The 22,218-nt window shown below is 38.3% G+C and overlaps 1 protein-coding gene across 9 annotated transcripts in view; it reads right to left on the bottom strand.

Annotated features, from left to right (window-relative positions):
- PPHLN1 (periphilin 1) overlaps positions 1-22,218 on the bottom strand; it is a 185,469-nt gene that overhangs the window by 75,801 nt on the left and 87,450 nt on the right. For 7 of the 9 annotated variants that reach the window (XM_066258133.1, XM_066258139.1, XM_066258136.1 and 4 more), the window contains 2 exons: positions 14,832-15,043; positions 1,463-1,519 (listed from right to left, as the gene is read on the bottom strand). In XM_066258133.1, coding sequence (XP_066114230.1) covers positions 1,463-1,519; positions 14,832-15,043 — 269 coding nt within the window. The remainder of the gene's footprint in view (positions 1-1,462; positions 1,520-14,831; positions 15,044-22,218) is intronic. The other 2 variants (XM_066258135.1, XM_066258140.1) reach the window with 1 other exon arrangement.

Here is a 22,218-nt window from a genome sequence, read left to right as displayed (position 1 = left end):
GTTCCTGCTCTAGGCACAGTATTCCAACTCGGAAGCTCCAACAGCCTTAAAAAAGACATAACCCTAGAATCATTTAACTTGTGGTATCATTAGAAGCTTTCACACTAATCAAGTTTAAAAGCTCTTGTAGACCTTAAAAGCCAAAAGTAAAATGATACCAACCAATACTACATCCCCAAATAATTCAGACTATGGGTTATTTGGTCACTCCCTACTGTATTTCTTTTTTTTAAGTGACAGAGTGAGAGAGACAGACAGGAAGGGAGAGAGCTGTGAAGCATCAATTCTTCATTGCAGTGCCTTAGTTGTTTATTGATTGAGTTCTCATAAGTGACTTGAGGCTCCAGCATAGCGAGTGAGCCCTTGCTCAAGCCAGCAACCTTGGACTCAAAATAGTGACCTTGGGCTTCAAGCCACTGACCTTGGGCTCAAGCCAGCAACTATGGGGTCATGTCTATGATCCCACACTCAAGCTAGTGAGTCTGTGCTCTAGCCAGATGAGCCCACGCTCAAGCTGGCAACCTTGGGGTTTTGAACCAGGGTCCTCAGCATCCCAGGCCGATACTCTATCCAATGCGCCACCACCTGGTCAGGTCCTGCTGTATTTCCATTGCACATGGTAAATTCAACATCATACTGTGAGAGTGTTGGTCTATCCCACTACACCAAAAGCACCTGAGGAACAACTCTCAAGGCTCACCTCTGAGTACTCTGGACCTACCTAGCTCAAGTTCTTTAAGTAAAAAAGTAGGCACTCAAAAATTTGGTGAAAGATCATTTTTTTAAACTCTTAGAATACAATGACCTCCCCATCCTATTTAGATAAGCAATTCTCTCAAAGAAGATAAAAAGCTGAACTGTAATCAGCACAGCACGCTAAAGGCATAATTGCAGGCCCAATTCTGGCAAATAGCAGCTAGACACAGAAAAAACCTTTCTATACTACAGCTATGCGAAATATGGTGCCCAACCATAGTCTCAGATTTTAGCTGCAGAAGCACTAATTTTAAGCGAATTTCAACTGTCAGTATGCATAAGCAAAGGAACACTGAGGTAGGGCAGGTGCTTTAGCATGTATCCACATGTACTCATATATAGAGCATGAAAGGGATGTACGGGCAAGAAGCAGAGGATGAAAAAAAAGGACGATACAGATGGCAGCAGAAACGGCAGCGAAGGTAAAAACAAATCCCTGGAACCTACTGTTGTCAGATCTGCCAATGACTCGTCTAGCCAACAGACCTCAACCTCCCATAAGGTAATTACTGCTGACCAGGAATGACTGCCACAGACAACCAAACCACGTATCCCCCAAAATCCCATTATCTGAGTCTACTGCTGTTCAACTCTAGTTCTGACAGTAGATTCCTGGAGCAGTTGCACACTTCCCATTTCTAGAACCTCAATCAGTTCAAGCCCCCACCCTCTCACAATCCCAAATCAAAACTAGCTCAAAACTCACCTCTTTCTGGCTTTCCTTCATGCTGCCGTTTGTAGGAGGCATCAGCACGCGCGGGCTCTAGAGAAAGGTGGGCAGGGAGGAATTACCACCAGCAAGCACCTCTGTGCCCAGGAGGGATAAGAGAAGAACCCAGAAGTGGGAACAGGAACTTCCATACACTTGCTGGTTACTCTCAACGTCTTTCCTAACCTGCCTTCAAGTTGGGCTGCCTGAGCAACCACCACAGAACAGGAGAAAATCTATTTAAGATCAGATGTGGATTGGGTCCAAAATATGAAGTATGAAGATGAAGCTAACCAAGGATAGCATGGGCAGAAAGACATGAGAAAAGGATCATAAAAGAAGACACCAAAAGTCAAAGAAGGGATCACGTCTTACTCATCATTTTAATAATCTCCTCCATAAAGTCAACATTCAAAGGATTGGTTAAAGAATGACACCAAAACATCCAGAATGAAAGATGGCCTGACCTGCAGTGGTGCAGTGGGTAAAAGCATCGACCTGGAACACTGAGGTCGCCAGTTTGAAACCCCAGGCTTGCCTGGTCAAGGCACAAGTGGGAGTTGATGCTTCCTGCTCCTTCCCCCCTTGTCTCTCTCTGTCTCTGTCTCCTCTCTCTAAAAAATGAATTTTAAAAAATCTAAAAAAAATTAAAAAAAAAAAAAGAATGAAAGATGATGAGCCCTGGCCAGGTAGTCAGAGCATTGTCCCAATACACCAACATTGCCGGGTTTAATCCCTAGTCAGGTCACATACAAAAGGCAACTAATGAGTGCATAAATAAAGTGGGACAACAAATCCATGTTTCTCTCTCTCTCAAATCAATAAATAGAAATTAAAAAAAAGATTGAAAGATAAATTACCACTAAAAACCAAACCAAACACTGGGAATGTTTTCATAGTATATACCATATCAGTTCCCTGGGCTTACAATGGTTACATACAGTAGTTATTTGACATGCTCTCAAAAGCAGCCTATTACTAAGCTGCGCTGATTCTTTTTATACAAACATTTTCATATATGAGTTTTCTTTTTAATTTTTTTATTTTTCTGAAGTGAGAAGCCAGGAGGCAGAAAGACAAACTCCCGCATGCACCCAACTGGGATCCACCCAGCATACCCGCTAGGGGGCGATGCTCTGCCCATCTGAGGCATTGTTCTGTTGCAACCAGGGCCATTCTAGTGCCTGAGTTGGATGCCATGGAGCCATCCTCAGGAATTACCACATTTAACTACAGATCCAATGGAGCCTTGGCTGTGGGAAGGAAGAGAGATATAGGGAGAAAGGAAACGGGGAAAGGTGGAGAAGCAGATGGTTGCTTCTCCTATGTGCCCTGGCCAGCAATCAAACCCAGGACTTCCACATGCTGGGCCAACGCTGTACCACTGAGCCAACCGGCCAGGGCCCATATATGAATTTTCCTTAGAAACATATTCAATGCTACTGTCTTGGTTGAACCCCTAATTATCCCATGTTTAGAATCTTGTAAATATTTTATTAGCTTCTTACAAACTCTTGATGCAGACTGGATCAGCTTTCTAAACAGCCGAAATATACCAGCAGAGGCCCTAGGTATCTTTGCAGTAACATACAAACTAGTTCTATTATAAATCTCAAATTGCCAAATTTACCTTTTTTTCCCAAGAAAAAAACACATTTTTTTTTCTGAATCATTTTGGCACTGTCAACACCTTAACATTAAAAAAATGTTTCAAGAAAAATCACACAAATATTGCCCTCTTACTTTTGCAAGAATGTTGTTGAAGATGCAGTACCCTTCTTACTGTTCATTGATCTGTCATCAAGAAATTTCTATTCCTCCTGAACCGCTGATATGTTTTTATTCAAGGTTATGATACTATGAACATTGTTATGGCTCATTTCCTCTGTGTTTTAGGCAAATCCTTAGTTCACCTACAGCAACTACTAAGAGGCTTTTCAAAGGCATTTATTTCATATGCTACTACCTTTATTCTTACTTTATTTTCATGTCCTCATTTCCCTTTTATATAAAAGCTTTCACCCATTTACTTAATCCTATTTTATTAAGTGCTTATTTTGTTAACCTGCCTCAAATTCTTTGTAGATCAAGAGATTAGGACAGTGATGTTTTACAGGAGTGTCTGGAGTCTGCAGTTGGCTCATGTTAACTGTTTAGTTGGCTCGTGTTAACTGCTTAAGAGTGGATTCTCCACATCATTTCCAAACTGTAAGTTTAATGAGTCCACACTGGTAGCCTGACATCAGCCATAATCGTAGTATACTGCTCACAAAAATCAAGGGATATTTCAAAATGAATATGAAGCGATAAAAAAAGGAAGCATTTGATTTTTTTTTATTAAACAAGAACATCAGCAAAATGACAAGTCAAAGAAAGTTGTTTGATTATGCAAATGAGATGCAAAACCAACTTTTATTTCATTGGTGAAAATGTACTACACAAAAGGCTGAAAGTACTGGAGTATCTACATGTTCCTTGATCCCCTAATTTTTGTGAGCAGTGCATTTACCCCATGGATGTCGGCAAATGTCACAAATCAGGTGTTTTTCCCCTCCAAACAGTCAGTTTACTAATATACAACTGGTGCTATGCTTATTGATTTCAATTCCAAATTTCAGAAACACTGTAGGAATTACCTCATTTAACTACAGATCCGTAACCATGCTGCCCTAAACCAGCTTGGGCTACTTAATAAATCCTAACAGACTAGTAAAACCACCCAGCTGAACCTTGTTCAAATTGCAAAATCATTAAAAAAAGAAAAAGTAAGTGGTTTCAATCCACTGAATTTTAGAGTGTTTTTTAACACAAAGATAATAAAACAACCCCATTGTGTTTAAACTCTTCATCCGAGTTTCCAATGATACACTTATATTAAAACCAAGGGTTTTTCTTCTGTCCTCTACCACAACACATTAATGATTTCTAAACAAGGGTTTCTTAAAAATTTTGCAATTTGGTGTTCATGTCTTTTTAATTCTATGTTTATACTTCCTAACTACACCTTTCTTTTGCTTCTTTGTTGGTTATTGTTCCTTACAGTGAGTGTTCCCTCTAACCGCAATCCTTTTTGCTCTACTATTCTCTGTAGCTCCACACTATGAATACCTTTGTTTCTCAAATCTGCTCTGTTTCTCAAATCTGCTTCTGTCTTTCAGTCTTCTATATTTCTGACAAGATGCTACTCCTTTGCTATTACCTCACACTTATCTCACACATGATCATAGTAAGCAGCACTAACTCTGAAGCAGGGTAAAAAGGTTTTTAACACATCCTGCCTTTGCTGTGACTTGCTGGAAAAAATAAGGTCCAAATTAGGATGAAGAAAAAGAAACCAGTAAAAAAATTCTGAATGTGGCAGTAAGGAAATCAACATATCCAAGTCCATACACTGGTGTGTGAAAGAATAAATGGTAAGAAAGAAAATGAAAAATTTCAATCCTGGTTCCACAGACCAGGTATAAAGTTCTTCCCATGCAGATGAAATCAAAGCTGGAGAAGCAGATTCCTGTTCCAACAAGAATTCAACAATACTTGGGGACTCTCTGAAATAATAGCTGATATAAATAATATTTGATGACTCTTTAAATAATAGTTGTAAAGCTGATACAATCTTTCAGAAATATGCTTTCTTTCTGATGTGTTGTCTAATGAAAGCAATGATAAATCTAACCAGACTCATCCAATCCTAATCAAGCGTTGTTATTGATAACACATGTAAAAACAAAAAACACTGCTAGAAAAAAAAATCATTATTAGAGATGATAAAATTATGGGCTATGGCTGGCAAATTATTAAATTCTTGGTACAGTGCCTGACATATAGAAACAAAACAGATACTTCTGAATGAAAATCTTTTCAATAAATAAAAAAAGTCTGAGACAGGTAATTCATCTTTCCCTTGCAGTTTTGAAAGAGAAATTAAGAGATGAGCAAAGGAAGATGAGGTGCTTACACAGATGGTAAGGAAATTATTTTTCTAGATCATGGATGGTGATATACAAATGTGGGGCTCTTGGTTAGGAAGAATGTACTTTTCTAGAGATCTGCTGATTTATTAAAAAAAGGTACGAAAAGAAAATGGAGGAGACATAAGAAAATGCTCTTGTGGTAAAAACAGCAAAATAAATAAACAAACAAATAAATGGACAGTAAAACAACAACCAGACAGGGGGGGCAGAAAGCTTTGCACCACTTCTGTTTCCCCAAAATAATCATCTTTAGGAGGTTAGCAATGCAACAATTGAAGTAATTGAGGTAAAGGCATATTAACCATAAATACTTTGGGAGTGCACTTCTTCATAGAACTCTTCTTTAAAACATCAGCTAAGGCCTGACCTGTGGTGGCGCAGTGGATAAAGCATCAACCTGGAAATGCTGAGGTTGCCGGTTCGAAACCCTGGGCTTGCCTGGTCAAGGCACATATGGAGTTGATGCTTCCTGCTCCTCCCCCCTTCTCTCTCTCTGTCTCTCTCTCTCCTCTCTAAAATTAATAAATAAAATAAAATAAAAAAAAATAAAAATAAAACATCAGCTAAGCCTGACCTGTGGTGGCGCAGTGGATAAAGCGTCGACCTGGAAATGCTTAGGAGCCGGTTCGAAACCCTGGGCTTGCCTGGTCAAGGCACATATAGGAGTTGATGCTTCCAGCTCCTCCCCCCTTCTCTCTCTCTGTCTCTCTCTCTCCTTCTCTCTCTCCTCTCTAAAAATTAATAAATAATATTAAAAAAAACAAACATCAGCTAAAATTACATAGGTTCACTTTTTAAACTATCAATACAACACTGCATCATTTGTACATATTATGAATGTGTGCTACTGACAGAATATACTAAGCCCTAAAACAGAGATATTATAAATGCCTTCATATAGGCAAATATCATTAACCTATTACTGTTTTAGAACCATACTATAATGTCTTCCTATAGGAAAATGTCATTAACTGACTATTTTAGAACCATGATTATTCAGATGCTAGAAAAGCTGTATCTGTACTCCTAAGATTCCACCAGGAAACTCACAGCCAAAGCTCTCTTGTAAGCAACAGAGTCTCTAAGATGAAGAATATGGCTGGTTTGCTCAGTGGTAGAGCATTGAACCCGCATGTGGATGACCCAGGTTCAACTTCTGGTCAGGTACATAGGAGAAGTGATCATCTGCTTCTCCATCCCTCCCCCTCCCCCTTCTCTCTCTCTCTCTCTCTCTCTCTCTCTCTCTTTCTTCTTTCTTTTCTCTTCCCACAGCCATGGCTTCAATGATTCGATCAAGTTGGCCCTGGGCACTGAGGATGGCTCTGTGGCCTCACCTCAAGCATTAAAATAGCTGGGTTGCTGAGTAACGAAGCAACAGCCCCAGATGGGTAGAGCATCGCCTGGTAGGGAGCTTGCTGGGTGGATCCCTGTCAGGATGTCTATCTCTCTGCCTTCCTGCTTCTCAGTTAAGAAACAAACAAAAACAAAATTCACTGTCTCTAATTTCATAGCATATTAACAGTTTGGATCAGTTAACAATCCAAGATCTTCCAAGAAAATACTAAATTACATTTCAGGTATTCCACATGACACATCACCTCAGGTACTCCACTGGAAACAGCTCCTAACCCTTCACTACTTGAATCCTTCCACCAACTTCTACACACCCTTCAGATTTTTTTTAAATGTCTATTCCTGTGTAATGACTTGTTTGTCTCCATTACTATATAATAAACTCAGAGGGCAAAGATTGAATCTTACTTGCTTGGCAAACCATTTATTTGAAATATACTTTTATTAAAAGACTGTATGAATATTGTTCATATATACATGACTTTCAAACCAAGAAACACTATTTATATTTAGCTGCTGAGAGAACGGATTTAACCTTTCTACAACCTTATTTTCATGTCCCCATTACCATCTAAACCTGCACATAAAAACCTTCTTAATAATGGCAGAATTCAGCTTCTAAATTTTATTGAAATTTCAGCTATAATCCAAAAACTAATGTGAAAATTCCAAATTTATTCAGAGCCAACAGATATTTAGACATGTATTTTTTCCAATTACACTGAATTTCAATTATTGAGTCTATCTTCCAAATAGTCTCTTCTCAAAATAGTATTTTTAATTCTTGTACATTTTCAGTTATCTTAGAAGATATACTTTTCTTTTCTTTTTTTAAGGAAGCAGAAGGGTGATAATGAGACAGACTCCCACATGAGCCCCAACTGGGATCCACCCACAACCCTATCTGGGGCCAATGCTCAAATCAACCGAGCTAGTTTTAGTACCTGAGGTTGATACACTTAGACCAACCAAGTTATCCTCAGCACTCTGAGTCAACACTCAAACCAACTGAGCCACTAGCTATAAGAGGGGAAGAGGAAAAGAAAGGGGACAGGGAGGGAGAATCAAACGTGGGATGTCCATAAGCCAGGTTGATGCGCTATCCACTGAACAAACTGGTCAGGGCCAGAAGATGTGCTTCCAAAATGAATTAAACATTGATAAATAACAGTCGTCTTTTAAAATCTCTTCTATTCTTAATAATGTTTGTTGATATCAAATAAACGAGGTGGGCCCAAAGTCAGAACTATTGAAAAACAGACACAAATCAACAACAACAATCAACTTCCAAATCTCCTATGGTAGTAATATTTTAAAAATTTAACCAAAATGTATCACAATCTAATTCATATGTGCATCACTGGTAAAGCTGACATTATAATCTTTAGCAAATATTTAGAATAAATTAACAATGAGGCAGTTTATAATCACTGACATAAACATCCCAGGAGCCACAAACTCCTAATGTGGGGGAAAAAAAACTGCAAGCAAAACTATCTTTACATCCTTGTTTGGATAGAGGAAATGCTTTGTAACTTGAATTTCAAGCAAGTTACCTGACCATGTCTTCCATGAAATCTGCAAGTGTAAAGAAAGACAAGATTGGGGATCACAAGTGGTTAAACAACAGCAAATAATGCAGATAAATGGTTGAGGTTTACAGAGAAAAGTTTTCTTAGAGGTTTCTATATTGGGTTTTATGCTACTCAACAAAATTATTAATGATTAATACAGAACACATAAAGCACACTTCATTTGTAGATAAAACAAAGCTGTTTTTATCTGCTGCTAATATATACAACTACTAAATGAGATTTTTAAACCTCTATGAAAGGGAATCATAAGCCAAAGTTAATTAGATGAAATTTAACATACTAGATTTTTTTAATGCATTTACTACGCACTACACACAAACAATTGCACCTGAAAAAAATACAGCTGATGAACATTCTGTTTAAGAGTGAAAATATGGCCTGACTGGGTGGTGGTGCAATGAATCGAGCATAGGACTGGGATGCAGAGGACCCAGGTTCAAGACCCCAAGGTCACCAGCTTGAGCATGGGCTCATCTGGTTTGAGCAAAGCTCACCAGCTTGAGCCCAAGGTCACTGGGTCAAGCAAGGGGTCACTCACTCTGCTGTAGCCCCATGGTCAAGGTACATATGAGAAAGCAATCAATGAACAACTAAGGTGCTGCAATGAAAAACTGATGCTTCTCATCTCTCTCCCTTCATGTCTGTCTGTCCCTATCTATCCCCCTCTATCTCAAGCGCTCTCTCTCTCTCTCTCTCTCTCTGTCAAAAAAAAAAAAGTGAAAATTAGGTTTCAATTGTACCGTCTCAATAAGGGTCAGTAATGCAATGTAGTTAGGAGGAGGAAAAAAAATTCTCTCTGGCTTTCCAACTTGAAACGAATATGAAAAAATTTAGCACAGCAAAAGGTCTGAAAAACCATGCCAAATAAAAGGAACAGCTGAAAGAACTAAATATATTTAAACCTGAAAAAAAAAATCAAGAAGATTATGATGGGACTCTTAAATTCATAAATGGTTAAAACATAAAAAGAAAAAAATCCTTATGGGTTTAAACTAAATAATTAGCATTATGTAAATGTTACAGCAGTGATCCCCAACTCCCAGGCCGCGGACCAGTACCAGTCCGTGGGCCATTTGGTACCAGTCCATAGAGAAAGAATAAATAACTTACATTATTTCCGTTTTATTTATATTTAAGTCTGAACGATGTTTTATTTTTTAAAAATGAGGCCCTGGCCGGTTGGCTCAGTGGTAGAGCGTCCGCCTGGCGTGCAGAAGTCCCAGGTTCCATTCCCGGCCAGGGCACACAGGAGAAGCGCCCATCTGCTTCTCTACCCCTCCCCCTCTCCTTCCTCTCTGTCTCTCTCTTCCCCTCCCACAGCGAGGCTCCATTGGAGCAAAGATAGCCCGGGCGCTGGGGATGGCTCCTTGGCTTCTGCCCCAGGCGCTGAAGTGGCTCTGGTCGCAATAGAGCGACGCCCCAGAGGGGCAGAGCATCGCCCCCTGGTGGGCGTGCCAGGTGGATCCCGGTCGGGCACATGCAGGAGTCTGTCTGTCTCTCCCCGTTTCCAGCTTCAGAAAAATACAAAAAAAAATAATAAATAAATAAAAAATAAAAATGACCAGATTCCCTCCGTTACATCCGTCTAAGACTCACTCTTGACACTTGTCTTGGTCACATGATACATTTATCCGTCCCACCCTAAAGGCAGGTCCGTGAAAATATTTTCTGACATTAAACCGGTCGTGGCCCAAAAAAGGTTGGGGACCACTGTGTTACAGAAAAAGATTTTAATTGTTTTATAAAAGTGAGCTATACAAAGAAGAAGAGACTAGTCTGTGATATCATAAACATCACAGGAAGTACTTTAACAAAAAATGGATATGGGTGACTAAACTTGGTTATCTTTGGTGTCACTATTAATGATATAACCTTAAACAAAAGATAAATAAAAGTTAAAGATAGGAAAACAATGGGATAAATAAACATCCAAGAGAGCTGACAAATGGGGAGATATTTGGTTAAATTAATTAGAATAAAAATGAACATCAAATAAAAACATACAATGTATATGTAACAAAACAACCAGAACAATATCATAAGAGGAAATAAAATGAGGTTAACTAGGACAATCTATACTGTGGTAGCAGGTAAATGTGGACTACAACAAGTAATGAAAAATAATATTGTAGTCACAGTTTTGACCAGGTTAGTACAATTAAGTAATCAGCAGAAAATTCTTATAGATGAAGCACAGGATAAAAACAACAGTTTCATAGAGAAGAATAATTAGTCTAAAGCAGAATGAAGTTCCATAGTATTAACTCAAAAAGCTAAGTAAAAGAAATATAATTAAATGCATGTGTGTACGTGTGTGTTCATGTGCACACATGTAATCACAAAATGGGAAATAACTAGTTGAGATGAAAAAGGAGTAAAAATGATCCTGTGGCTTATAATTAAGCACATAAGAGATATATTAAATGCACAGAATTATGAAGAATTAGTCCTTAAATCGTTACCATATGCCAGGTAGGTACTAGAATTATAGGGGGTGGTCCACTTCACAAGTTATATAAATATCTAACCACTATGCTGTACACCTAAAACTAATATAATATTGAATGTCAATTGTAATTGAAAAAAATTTTAATTGAAAAAATGGTTACCATGGCCAACTAGTGATAATTAAAATAAGTAAAATTGCTCTGAAAAGTATGAACAAAAAGCAAAAAAAGTAAAAGTTAAAGAATCAGCAAAATGGCAAAATTATTTTTACTTGGTATTTATAGAAACATTTACAATCTATGGTAAAATTTTTATTTACATTAGAAAACTAAATCAACATAATATTTCTAATTAACCCAGTTGAAGAGACTGATAGTTGTAGGAAATCAGTTTCTTAGTCTTTTTCTGAAGAAAAGCAAGGTGTTATCAATAGTGGTGAAATTTAGATTAAAAAAAAAACAACTTGTATCCCAAACATGTACAATAATAAATACTTTCCCCACTTCCTACCTAAAATAAAAAATTAACTTTTTGCAAGATGATCTTTTTTTTTTTTTTTACAGAGACAGAGAGTGAGTTAGACACGGACAGACAGACAGGAATGGAGAGAGATGAGAAGCATCAATCATTAGTTTTTCATTGTGACACCTTAGTTGTTCATTGATTGCTTTCTCATATGTGCCTTGACCGTGGGCCTTCAGCAGACCAAGTAACCCCTTGCTCGAGCCAGCGACCTTGGGTCAAGCTGGTGGGCTTTTGCTCAAACCAGATGAGCCCGCGCTCAAGCTGGCGACCTCTGAGTCTCGAACCTGGGTCCTCTGCATCCCAGTCCGACGCTCTATCCACTGCACCACCGCCTGGTCAGGCTGCAAGATGATCTTATATAACTATTATAAACACCATTAACATGAAAGGAGTATAGAAAAACATTTTAATAGTTTGACACAACTATTTAAGGAATCAACCAAAGTAATTTGTAAAGAGGGTTTTCCCAGATTTTTTTTTTTTAACGAGAGACAGACAGATAGTGACAGACAAGAAAGGAGAGAGATGAAAAGTATCAATTCTTCATTGCAGCTCCTTAGTTGTTCATTGATTGCTTTCTCATATGTTCCTTTACCAGGGGGCTACAGCTGAGCCAGTGACCCATTGCTCAAGCCAGCAACCTTTGGACTTCAGCAACTTTAGGGTCATGTCTATGATCCCACACTCAAGCCAGCAACCCTGCGCTCAAGCTGGCGACCTTGGGGTTTCAAGCTTGGGCCCTGTGCATCCCAGTCCGACGCTCTATCCACTGTGCCACCGCCTGGTCAGACGAACAAATTTTTTCTTGATTGAAGTAGTTTACTTTCAACTTGTATAATTTTGTTAACCAGTGTCACCCCAATAAATCCAGTAAGATGGAAAAAAAATACAAAAAGCTTACTTTCAAAGCTAAATGACTTAAGAAAATAAACCTAAAAGTATTAACAAAATCATATGTTCTATTTCATTCAACTTATACGATATCTTAGTCTCCTATCTTTCTGTTATCCTTTCATCACTCCAGATACTGAAGGCATTAGCTCTCACAAGACAGGAACAGTATGTGGGAGACCCTATGAAAAGAGTACCATTTTGGCTCATCCACATTTCATCTCAAGAATTTAGAGTTCAACTAATATACCTGGCCAAAAACAGATAGAAAATTTCTCCCTAGAAATTTGTTTTAGAGGCAAAATTAAAAAAAAAATAGGGCTAATTCACCAGTAACTATCTTAAATAACTTAATAACTCTACTATAAGCTGTCAAATAAGAATTTCAAGCTTCCATTTTACTCATGTTTTGTTTAAAAGTCTTCATAATCAGTTTCCATAGATACTTTCCTCCTCTTAACCAAATTATTAATAGATCTGGATTTAGGTCATACACATCCAAAAGCATATATATGTTTCTAGAAGGTTTCTGGCTGATTTTGGATATTTTTGTCTTTGTATGTGAGTAGGCATTAGAACTTAAGAGGTAGTTTGTCTTAAGTTTGTTCTTAGAGGAGGAGAAAGGGGGAGTGGGAGAGAGGAAGGAAATACCAAACTATTAACACTGAACTCCAGACTAAAACTTTCAGTTACCCGGAACTATTCTGAAAACATTTTAAGCAATCAGGCATATACAAGTGCACAATTATTCATACACATGTACTAAAAAAAAATTTTTGGAAGCTCTACTCTACCTAGCTCTGAAAATAGTACAATTAATACATTTCTTAAATAAAGGAATTCAGCAAAATCTATAATGGAGACATTCTAATAATCTGAAGTGATCTACCAACACTCTTAACATGCAGGAAGCAAAGACAAACTAAAAATCTTATTATTAAAAAAAAAAGTTAATAGAAAAAAAGTCAACAAGGAAGAAAAATATCTTGCACTTTTCTGATTTCTGTAACTTCTACACAGAATATACTTCTTTGCCCTGGCCAGTAGGCTCAGTGGTAGAGCATCAGCCCAGCATGTGGAAGTCCTGGGTTTGAATCCCAGTCAGGGCACACAGGAGAAGCAACCATCTGCTTCTCCACCCCTCCCCTCCCTCTTCTCTCTCCCTCTTTATTCTCTCTCTCTCTTCCTGTCCCCCACAGCCATCACTCAAACGATTCAAGCAAGTTGGCCCTGGGCACTGAGGAGAGCTCTGTGGCCTCACCTCAGATGCTAAAATAGCTCAGTTGCCGAGCAACAGAGCATCGGCCCCTGACAGGCAGAGTATCACTGGCAGAGCATTACCAGGTAGGGGGCTTGTCAAATAGACCCCAGTTGGGGCAGATACGAACGTCTGTCTCTGCCTCCCCACCTCTCACTTAATTAAAAAAAAAAAAGATTTCTGAAATGAAAGATAAGCCCAAATGCAATTTCCCATGACATGTTGTTCTTCCATACCCAGAATGAATCTCTTACCTTGACCTGCCCATGTCGTGTTAACTCATTTATGACATATCGATTCCTGTATCAGTTATATTTTACAGTGCTCGCTTCGTCAGCACATATACTAAAGTTATATTTTACATATGCTATATTTACAAAAATAGAGATGTTATTAGTTGAGGGGAAAATACATACACATATTCTAGTTTTTTGGCTACAGGGACATTTTTCTATCTAACAAAGTGCCTTGGATATAGAAAGCATAAAGAAAATTTTTGTGAATGAGGTCAACTACAGGTAGTAGAATCTAGAGGGAAAACACAGAAGATTTAATTTATTTATTCCAACACACACTGAGCAACTCAGTAAGGATGACATGACTGCACAAAACGCGTTGGTTGCCCAGGCACTCCAAAGTTAGGAGAAAAAAAAGTGAAGGTTGCAAAAGAATAAACTGAAGGTAGGTTTAATTCTAAATTCTGTAAGACTATACCTTATATTTAGGGAAAACCTCTGATATTTTTCATGAAAAATAAATTATCTGATATACAGAGATATTACCTAGTGACAATGATTAAAGAGGTTGGACCACCACAGGAATGAGCAGAAAATACAAGTGTGTGTGACTTTCCAACATGCTTATAAACACACCTCTTCAATGCTGAAGAATTAGAAGTAAAACATCATGTGGACTGCCACTGGAAATGGTTCAAATAAAGAGAGAGAGCCTGACCTGTGGTGGCGCAGTGGATAAAGCGTCGACCTGGAAATGCTGAGGTCGCCAGTTTGAAACCCTGGGCTTGCCTGGTCAAGGCACATATGGGAGTTGATGCTTCCAGCTCCTCCCCCCTTCTCTCTCTCTGTTTCTCTCTCTCCCTCTCTCTCTCCTCTCTAAAAATGAATAAATAAAATTAAAAAAAAAAAAGAGAGAGAGAGAGTGTGTGTGTATGTGGTGTTCATTATACTATTCTTTCAATTTTTCTAGAAGTGTGACATTTTTTAAAAGAAAAAAAGATTTTTAATGTATCTCTTACAACACCTGACTCATACATTCTCATCAGTGGAGGTTGTAAAAGAAAAAGAAAATGTCTTTAAAATACATACTTCGATGTTGAGACTGATGGAAAGAGTAAGTTTTGCTTCTTTCTGGAGAGTAGCTTCTACTACTGACACTGGAGCCAGATCTGCTGTGTGGAGAATCCTTTCTGCCTATTGGTGAGTCTCTGAAAAAAGGAGTTTCTCTTTTATGAGGAGACCGGTCTCTTGCATAATGGGAAGGGTAGAAATATTTTCTTCTAAAGCCATCTCTCATGACCCTTTGAAAAGAAAAGAAAAGAAGTTAAATATATCCTGTACTCTATGTACACCAACACAAATGGCAAAAACTCTGTTATAAGCTATTTTTTAAGTTGTAATCTTGGATCCCTTTTCTACCATCACCTAACCTCTGAAGTCAGCCCACAAAATGAAACTTAATCAGTGAAATATGTTTTAGAATGCATCATTTGTCAGTTATGAGTAGAAACAAGTGGTTAAGTACAAATGTTACTTTATTCGGAACAAGCAAAGAAACTTGAAAATGTGAAAAACAGTCATTTAGTCTCTATTTCTTTTTGCCATTAACCATATACCACATAGCTGTTACACTTCCAAAGACACCTAGAGAATTCCAAGGACTCCCTACGTGAGGTATTTCATGGCCTAGTATCCCCTTTTAGGTACAGTATATACTGATTTTTAGATGCTGCGATTTTGCCCCCCACATGACAATTTGGCTACACCTAAAGATATTTTTGTTGTCACCACTGGTGGGTAGAGAGGGCAGGGATATTGCTAAAACCCTACATAGGCTAGGACAGCTCCCATACACACAACAATAAACTGACTCAAAATGTTAATAATGCCAAGGCTGAGAAACCCTTTATGAATTTATATCCTTGGTATACAAACTGTTACCCATCTCTAAAAACTAATCTTATAAATAATTTTTATTTTTACAAATTAAATTTATTAATTAAGCAAAATCATTAATTCAAAGCAGAAAGTAAGCCCAAGTAGTAAAACTTTCTAAAGTAAAACTATCTTAAAACAAAGCAAATCAAAATCATTAAATGAAACTATCAAGACGAGCTTATACCTGACCAGGTAGTGGCACAGTGGATAGTGTTGGACTGGGATGCGGAGGACCCAGGTTCCAGACCCTGAGGTCGCCAGCTTGAGCGTGGGCTCATCTGGTTTGAGCAAAGCTCACCAGCTTGGACCCAAGGTCTCTGGCTAGAGCAAGGTCTGCTTGTAGCCTCAGGTCAAGTCACATATGAGAAAGCGATCAATGAACAACTAAGGTGTTGCAACAAAAAACTAATAATTGATGCTTCTCATCTCTCTCCATTCCTGTCTGTCTGTCCCTATCTATCCCTGTCTCTGTAATAAAAAAAAATAAAAAAAAAGACTCGAGCTTCTATTTTAAAGAACACTTGGTATCAGGCCTGACCAGGTGGTGGCGCAGTGGATAGAGGGTTGGACTAGGACGTGGAAGACCCTGGTTCCAAACCCCGAGATCACCAGCTTGAACGCAGGTTCCTCTGGTTTGACCAAGGCTCACCAGCTTGAGGCCAAAGTTGATGGCTTAAGCAAGGGGTCACTCGATCTTCTATAGCTCCCTCTCCCCCTCAGGGCACATGTGAGAAAGCAATCAATGAACAACTAAGGCGCCGCAACAAAGAATTGATGCTTTTCATCTCTCTCCCTTCCTGTCTGTCTGTCCCTATCTGTCCCTCTCTGTCAAAAAAAAAAAAAAAAAAAAAGAACACTTGAAGTCAGACAGGTTTTAACTGAAAAGTTAGCCAATGTACCACCATATTAAAAATAAAGAATTTTAAATTTCAGGCCGAAGAATGCTAGAAGACAAAGGAATTGCATGAAATTTCAAATGCTCAAAAATACTTTCAGCATACTGACTGGCAGTTCCCAATATGAAGTAGGTTGTTGTTATTAGCTGATTAGTATCCAAAATATATTGACTTTACAGACACACTTAAGTTTATCCGGGCAAAGGCAAGAAACAGATAAAATTCATTTATGATTAATAAACTTAAAATATTAACACAAAAATAAAGCATTAAAGAAATTCTAATATAGTCAAGTTTAATCTCTAAAACTAAAGGAGTCACAGCAATATCACTAAGAGCCAGAGTGGCTATATAGGTATTACAGAGGTTGTAGGAACGGACCAAGTGCTAGGGACCCAATAGTGAACCTAATGTATTCAGTCTCTCTTACTAAAGGTCTCTCAGGTTCATTGGTAAGGCTGATATTTAAAAGCAAAACAAAACAAAACACCACAAAGCAAGTGAATGCAATCCAGAGTACATGCAGGGAGACTAAGAGATAACCTACTCAGTCCTGGCAAGAGAAAATGAGAGCTTAGATACAACAGCCGCAAAAAATGGGGTCACAAATTTAACATGCACAAGAACATGCCTTGGTAGATTCAATGTAACATGGTAAATGCTTAGTAAGTGTGACAGGAAATGTCAAATTGATTCCCAGAATTCTGTTGTAATGGATTATGTAAATGAGGAAACAAAATTTTGAGAAGGATGGAGTGGCAACATCCATAATTTAGACTTGAACATTTTAAATTTGAAATGCTAATATTACATCTTGGTAGGTAACTGGAGATACTGATGCCAAGATCAGAAGAGATTTTTGTTGTTGTTATAACAATAAATTTGTCTGTAGATAGGCAGTACTTAAAGCCCTAACTATAAATTAAAAGAAAGGATAAAAAGAGTAAAGGACCTAGAATTTAAGGTTAGAGAACTACCACACTGAGGGAGAAATGGGCTGTCTAAAATGAAAGAAGATGGTCACAGAAACATGAAAGACACTGGTAAGTTATCAGGGAAGTATGCTCCAAGGAGGATAAAGGTTTTGCACACTAAATTCAATGAGCTCTTACTGTTAACTTATTTTGGGGATGGAGAAGAGCAGAGCCATATTGAGAAGAAAGACTGCCTGCCTACTTTCTCTGGGTGAAAAGGAAAAAAAAAATGCTGAACTAGTTTCTTAATCCTGACACCAGATGGCGGTAAAATCACAACAGAACGAACAATTCAGTACCAAGAGAGTAGCCCAGGTGGCTGGACACATAGTTGCGGAAAGTATATGTCAGATTTTAATATCTCACAGCAGAGTAATGTCTCTCTTCCCCTTCACATCAACCTCTCTTCCTTCCCATGACATTAAAAACATCACAATTGGTATAATCTACAGTAAGTGTCCTATTTGATAAAGTACTAATATTAGCCATTATTTATTCATGTGTATGTATATAAATTTTTTTATATCTATACCTATATCCCAATATATGAAGAGAACTATGAAGAATTACCCTGACTCTGAGGAAGCTTGGTATCAATTGACGGAATGGAGTGTAAATGTTCCAGAGGGCTAGTAGTGTCATTCAGAAGAGAAATGTCTATTACAGTGGTCTCCAACCTTTTTTGGGCTGCGGACCAGTTTAATGTCAGAAAATATTTTCACGGACTGGCTTTTAGGGTGGGACGGATAAATGCACAAAATAAAATTATGCGACTGGCGTAAAAACTGTGGTATTTTTAAATATAATTGTCGAATTTACGATACTTATCAGGCTAAGTTAAAGGAGGAACGAGCATGTCCTCATTATTCAGGCTGTATTTAAATTTGTTATTCTGACAACGTTTCATGTCTGACATCAACATGTAATATGATAGGTTCAGGCTCGCTACCAATCATGAACCTATGACAATAAAAATTAACGTGAATCCGCTGTGTACTCGTACGCAACTTTATTAGAAGCGTCCTCTTAACATCGCACCAACAACATAACATGAGTAACAACATCCTCTCTGCCTCCAAACACTTTCCAGTCGCTATGGTAACATTTAAACATGCCTTAAAAATAAGATACAACACAAAAACAAATATAAAGTGCATGAAAAATACAACTCACCATTGTTATGAATATTGTAAGTTAAGGGTTATTTATTATAATGTTTATATAGAATGAGAGATAGTAGCCTATCTCTCAACAACCATAACACTAAATCAGTGGGAGCCCTGAGCTTGTTTCTCTGCAACGAGAGGAGACGGTCCCATCTAGGGGTAATGGGAGACAGTGACACCCGAAGTGTGTTGCTTATGTCCTATCTATTCCGTAATTTTGTTTTGGTAGCTGTCACTGCAGAAAATCCCGCTTCACACAAATAGAATGTTGGAAATGGCAACAGGGTTTTTAGTGCTTTTGTGGCGATCTCAGGGTATTCTGTCATGACTTTAATCCAGAACACCGGCAGAGTTGTAGTCTCGAACATATTTTTTTAAGGCCGCCGTCATTTGCGATCTCCAGTAGTTGATCCCCTTCTTGCATAGACACACTGGATTCACCTGGTTTGTTGACAAATGGATCTCAGATCCATTCCTTGGCATTTCATGGGTCTTTTGTGGTTGGGAAGTAGCATTCAAACTCTTTTAAAAGCAAATACAGGTGATCGTGCACCAGCTGGGACAATGAAGGCGTGGGCTCAGTCTCTTCCAAAACTCCCGCGAATGTTTGAAACATGTCAAATATACTCCTGTTCACGTGTCGTACCCACAAATCCAGTTTGGTTTAAATGCAGCTACTATCTGCCAACTTGAAGACAGTTGTCATTTTCCCCTGAAGTGAACGATTGAGTTCATTGAGGAGGTTAAATATGTCGCACAAGTAAGCGAGTTTTGCAAGCCATTCCTCGTCACTGAAATGTGCTGTTAGCGGTGACTTTTTTTCTGAGAGAAATCTCTGCAGCGGCTCTCGTAATTCAGTCTGGCCAGGGACCTCCCTCGGGATAACCATCTTATTTCTGTGTATAAGAGAAGGTCTCTGTGCTCCGCGTTCATTTCCTCACAAAGCTGCTCGAACAGGCGTGAGTGAAGGGCGTGTGCTTTGATGTGGTTAATAACTTTAATGACATCATTCAATATGCTGTTAAGTTCTGGTGGTATATTTCAGCTAGCCAGCATTTCCCTGTGAATGACACAATGTGTAGACTCGCATTCAGGTGCAACCTCCTAAATTTGAGTAGTTAAACCATACATCCTTCCGGTCATGGCAGCAGCTCCATCTGTGCATATGCCAACACAAAAAGACCATTTCAGTTTTCCTGATATATAGTCATCCAGCGATTTAAATAGTTCTGCAGCTATGGTTTTGTTTGGCAATGATAGTGCACATAACATATCCTCATGCACATCCTCTTGATAAAGATAACACACGTAAACAAGTAGCATTGCCTTGCTTCAATATCTGTAGATTCGTCAACCTGGAGAGTGTACCACAGTGATTTATTAATCCTTTCCAACAATTGTGATTCAATGTCCTCTGCTATTTCCTCAATGCACCGTGTGATGGTGGTAGCCAAAAGAGGCATCTGTGCTATCTTTTTAACTGCAGCCTCTCCTAGAAGTTCACAAGAAATGACTTTAGCGGCTGGAAGGATCAATTCTTCACCAATGGTGAATGGCTTCTTAGCCTTAGCAATACGATTAGCCACCAAGTATGATGCTCTCAGTGCACTCACATTTATTGATGTAGTGGCCACCAGTAATTATTTCTGTCCTTCTTGTTCATACTCTTTTCTTTCAAAATACTCAGAAGGCTTGTCTTTTAAAGTAAGGTGCTTGGTCTCCAAGTGGCGAAGCAGTTTTGAAGGCTTTGTTGCCTCATTACTTAGCCGGTCGCCACATATTATGCAGAGCGGCCTTGGTGCCCGAGAATCACCAGTTGCGATAAATCCATACTTCAAGTAGGACTCCTGGTATTGTCTGTTAAATGAAGCCTTCTTTTTCTTCGAGGTTGTAGGTTCTTCTTCTGTCTCCTCATTGGTCCTTTTCCACTTCGCAAAATAACTTTCGATGGAATGTTGTTTTTCACTCATTTGCTAGTTTATGGGTTTAATTTTAGCGGAAACGTATCACGTGACCAAGATAAGCGTCAGGAGTGAGTCTTAGACAGATGTAACAGAGGGAATCTGGTCATTTTTTAAAAAATAAAACATCGTTCAGTCAGTCTTAAATGTAAATAAAACGGAAATAATGTAAGTTATTTATTCTTTCTCTGCGGACTTGTACCACATGGCCCACAGACCGGTACTGGTCCGCAGCCCGGGGGTTGGGGACCACTGGTCTATTAGATAGAAAACTAACCTGGAGGTTTTTGATGAAATTTCGACCAACATTGTTTTGAGTCACAAATGTACTAATTATATTTTAAAAGTGAAAATGTACTCATTACATTTGAAAAGTGAAAAAAAAAAGGTGAAATTAGTTTTAGTAATTTTTACTTAACCCACTATAGTCAAAATATTATCAACATGTAAATCAGTTTTAAAATTTTTGGCGAGATATTTTATGTTCTCTTTTTCACCTTAAATCTTGAAAACCCAGTGTGAATCTTATACTTACTGAATATCTCAGTATGCTGTTCATATTTCAAGTGCTGAACAGGTACATTCAGCTAATGGTTGCCATTTTGGATAGCACAAATTTAGATGGTGGAAAAAGCATTATCAGCTTCAAGAAAAAGCAGAAAGGGGATAAAGGTTACTACAAGACAAGAATAGTCAGACAGTGAAAAAATAATTTTAAAGCAGAGACTAAAAGAGCAAAGGGAAAAATTATTAAAAGGGAAAAGGAATATCAAGTATTGGCAAGGCTCCAAGAGATCTCTGTGTTTAAGACCTAGGAGTCACATGACCAGTGAGTGGGCTGCTTGGTGAAGCTTTGGAAACCAAAGCAAAGTATAAGAAATTAAGATAATTTTACTGAAGCCATTACTTTTCTGTCAATAAAATTTAACAGAGGGGAAAAAGAGAGAGAACTGGGACAATACTTTGAAAGACAGGGCTTATTTGATCACAATTGAAAACTGAGGGAACAGGATAATTTCCCATAGGAGAAACTGATAATCCAAGACACAAAAATGTAAACTGATAAGTAGCCAAAAATCAATAGGAGAAAAAAAGTCAAAGGAACTAAGTAGTAGAGAATGACATTGAAAGAAAGATGAGAAAATGCAAAGGACAGAAAATTCTTATTTCCATAGGAGAAAATACAAGAAATCTCAGAAAGTTTTTTCTCAGTAAAGTAATTCTAGAAGTCATCAACAGAAAGTAATAAAGAAAGAATGAAAGAAGCTTGAAGCAGAGTGGAAAGTTTTGATATTTATCTTTTGAGGGAAAATATTTATTAGAGCAGTAGTCCTCAAAATGCAGGTCCCCAGGTTGCATCAGCATTACCTGGGAAGGTGACAGACATGCAAATTAAGGGGCATCAAATCACATCTATTGAGTCAGAATCTCTGAGGGTGTGACCCAGGATTCAAAGCCATCCAGGTGATTCTGATGCACACAAAACTTTGATAAGATTCTCTGAATTAGAGAACCATACTAGCATGTAAAAAACTGTATAA

This window comes from Saccopteryx bilineata, chromosome 2 (assembly GCF_036850765.1).
Source record: "Saccopteryx bilineata isolate mSacBil1 chromosome 2, mSacBil1_pri_phased_curated, whole genome shotgun sequence".
Classification (NCBI taxonomy): Eukaryota; Metazoa; Chordata; class Mammalia; order Chiroptera; family Emballonuridae; genus Saccopteryx; species Saccopteryx bilineata.
The sequence above is the reverse complement of the archived record's forward strand: the minus strand, read 5'-3'. Positions and strand labels throughout refer to the sequence as shown.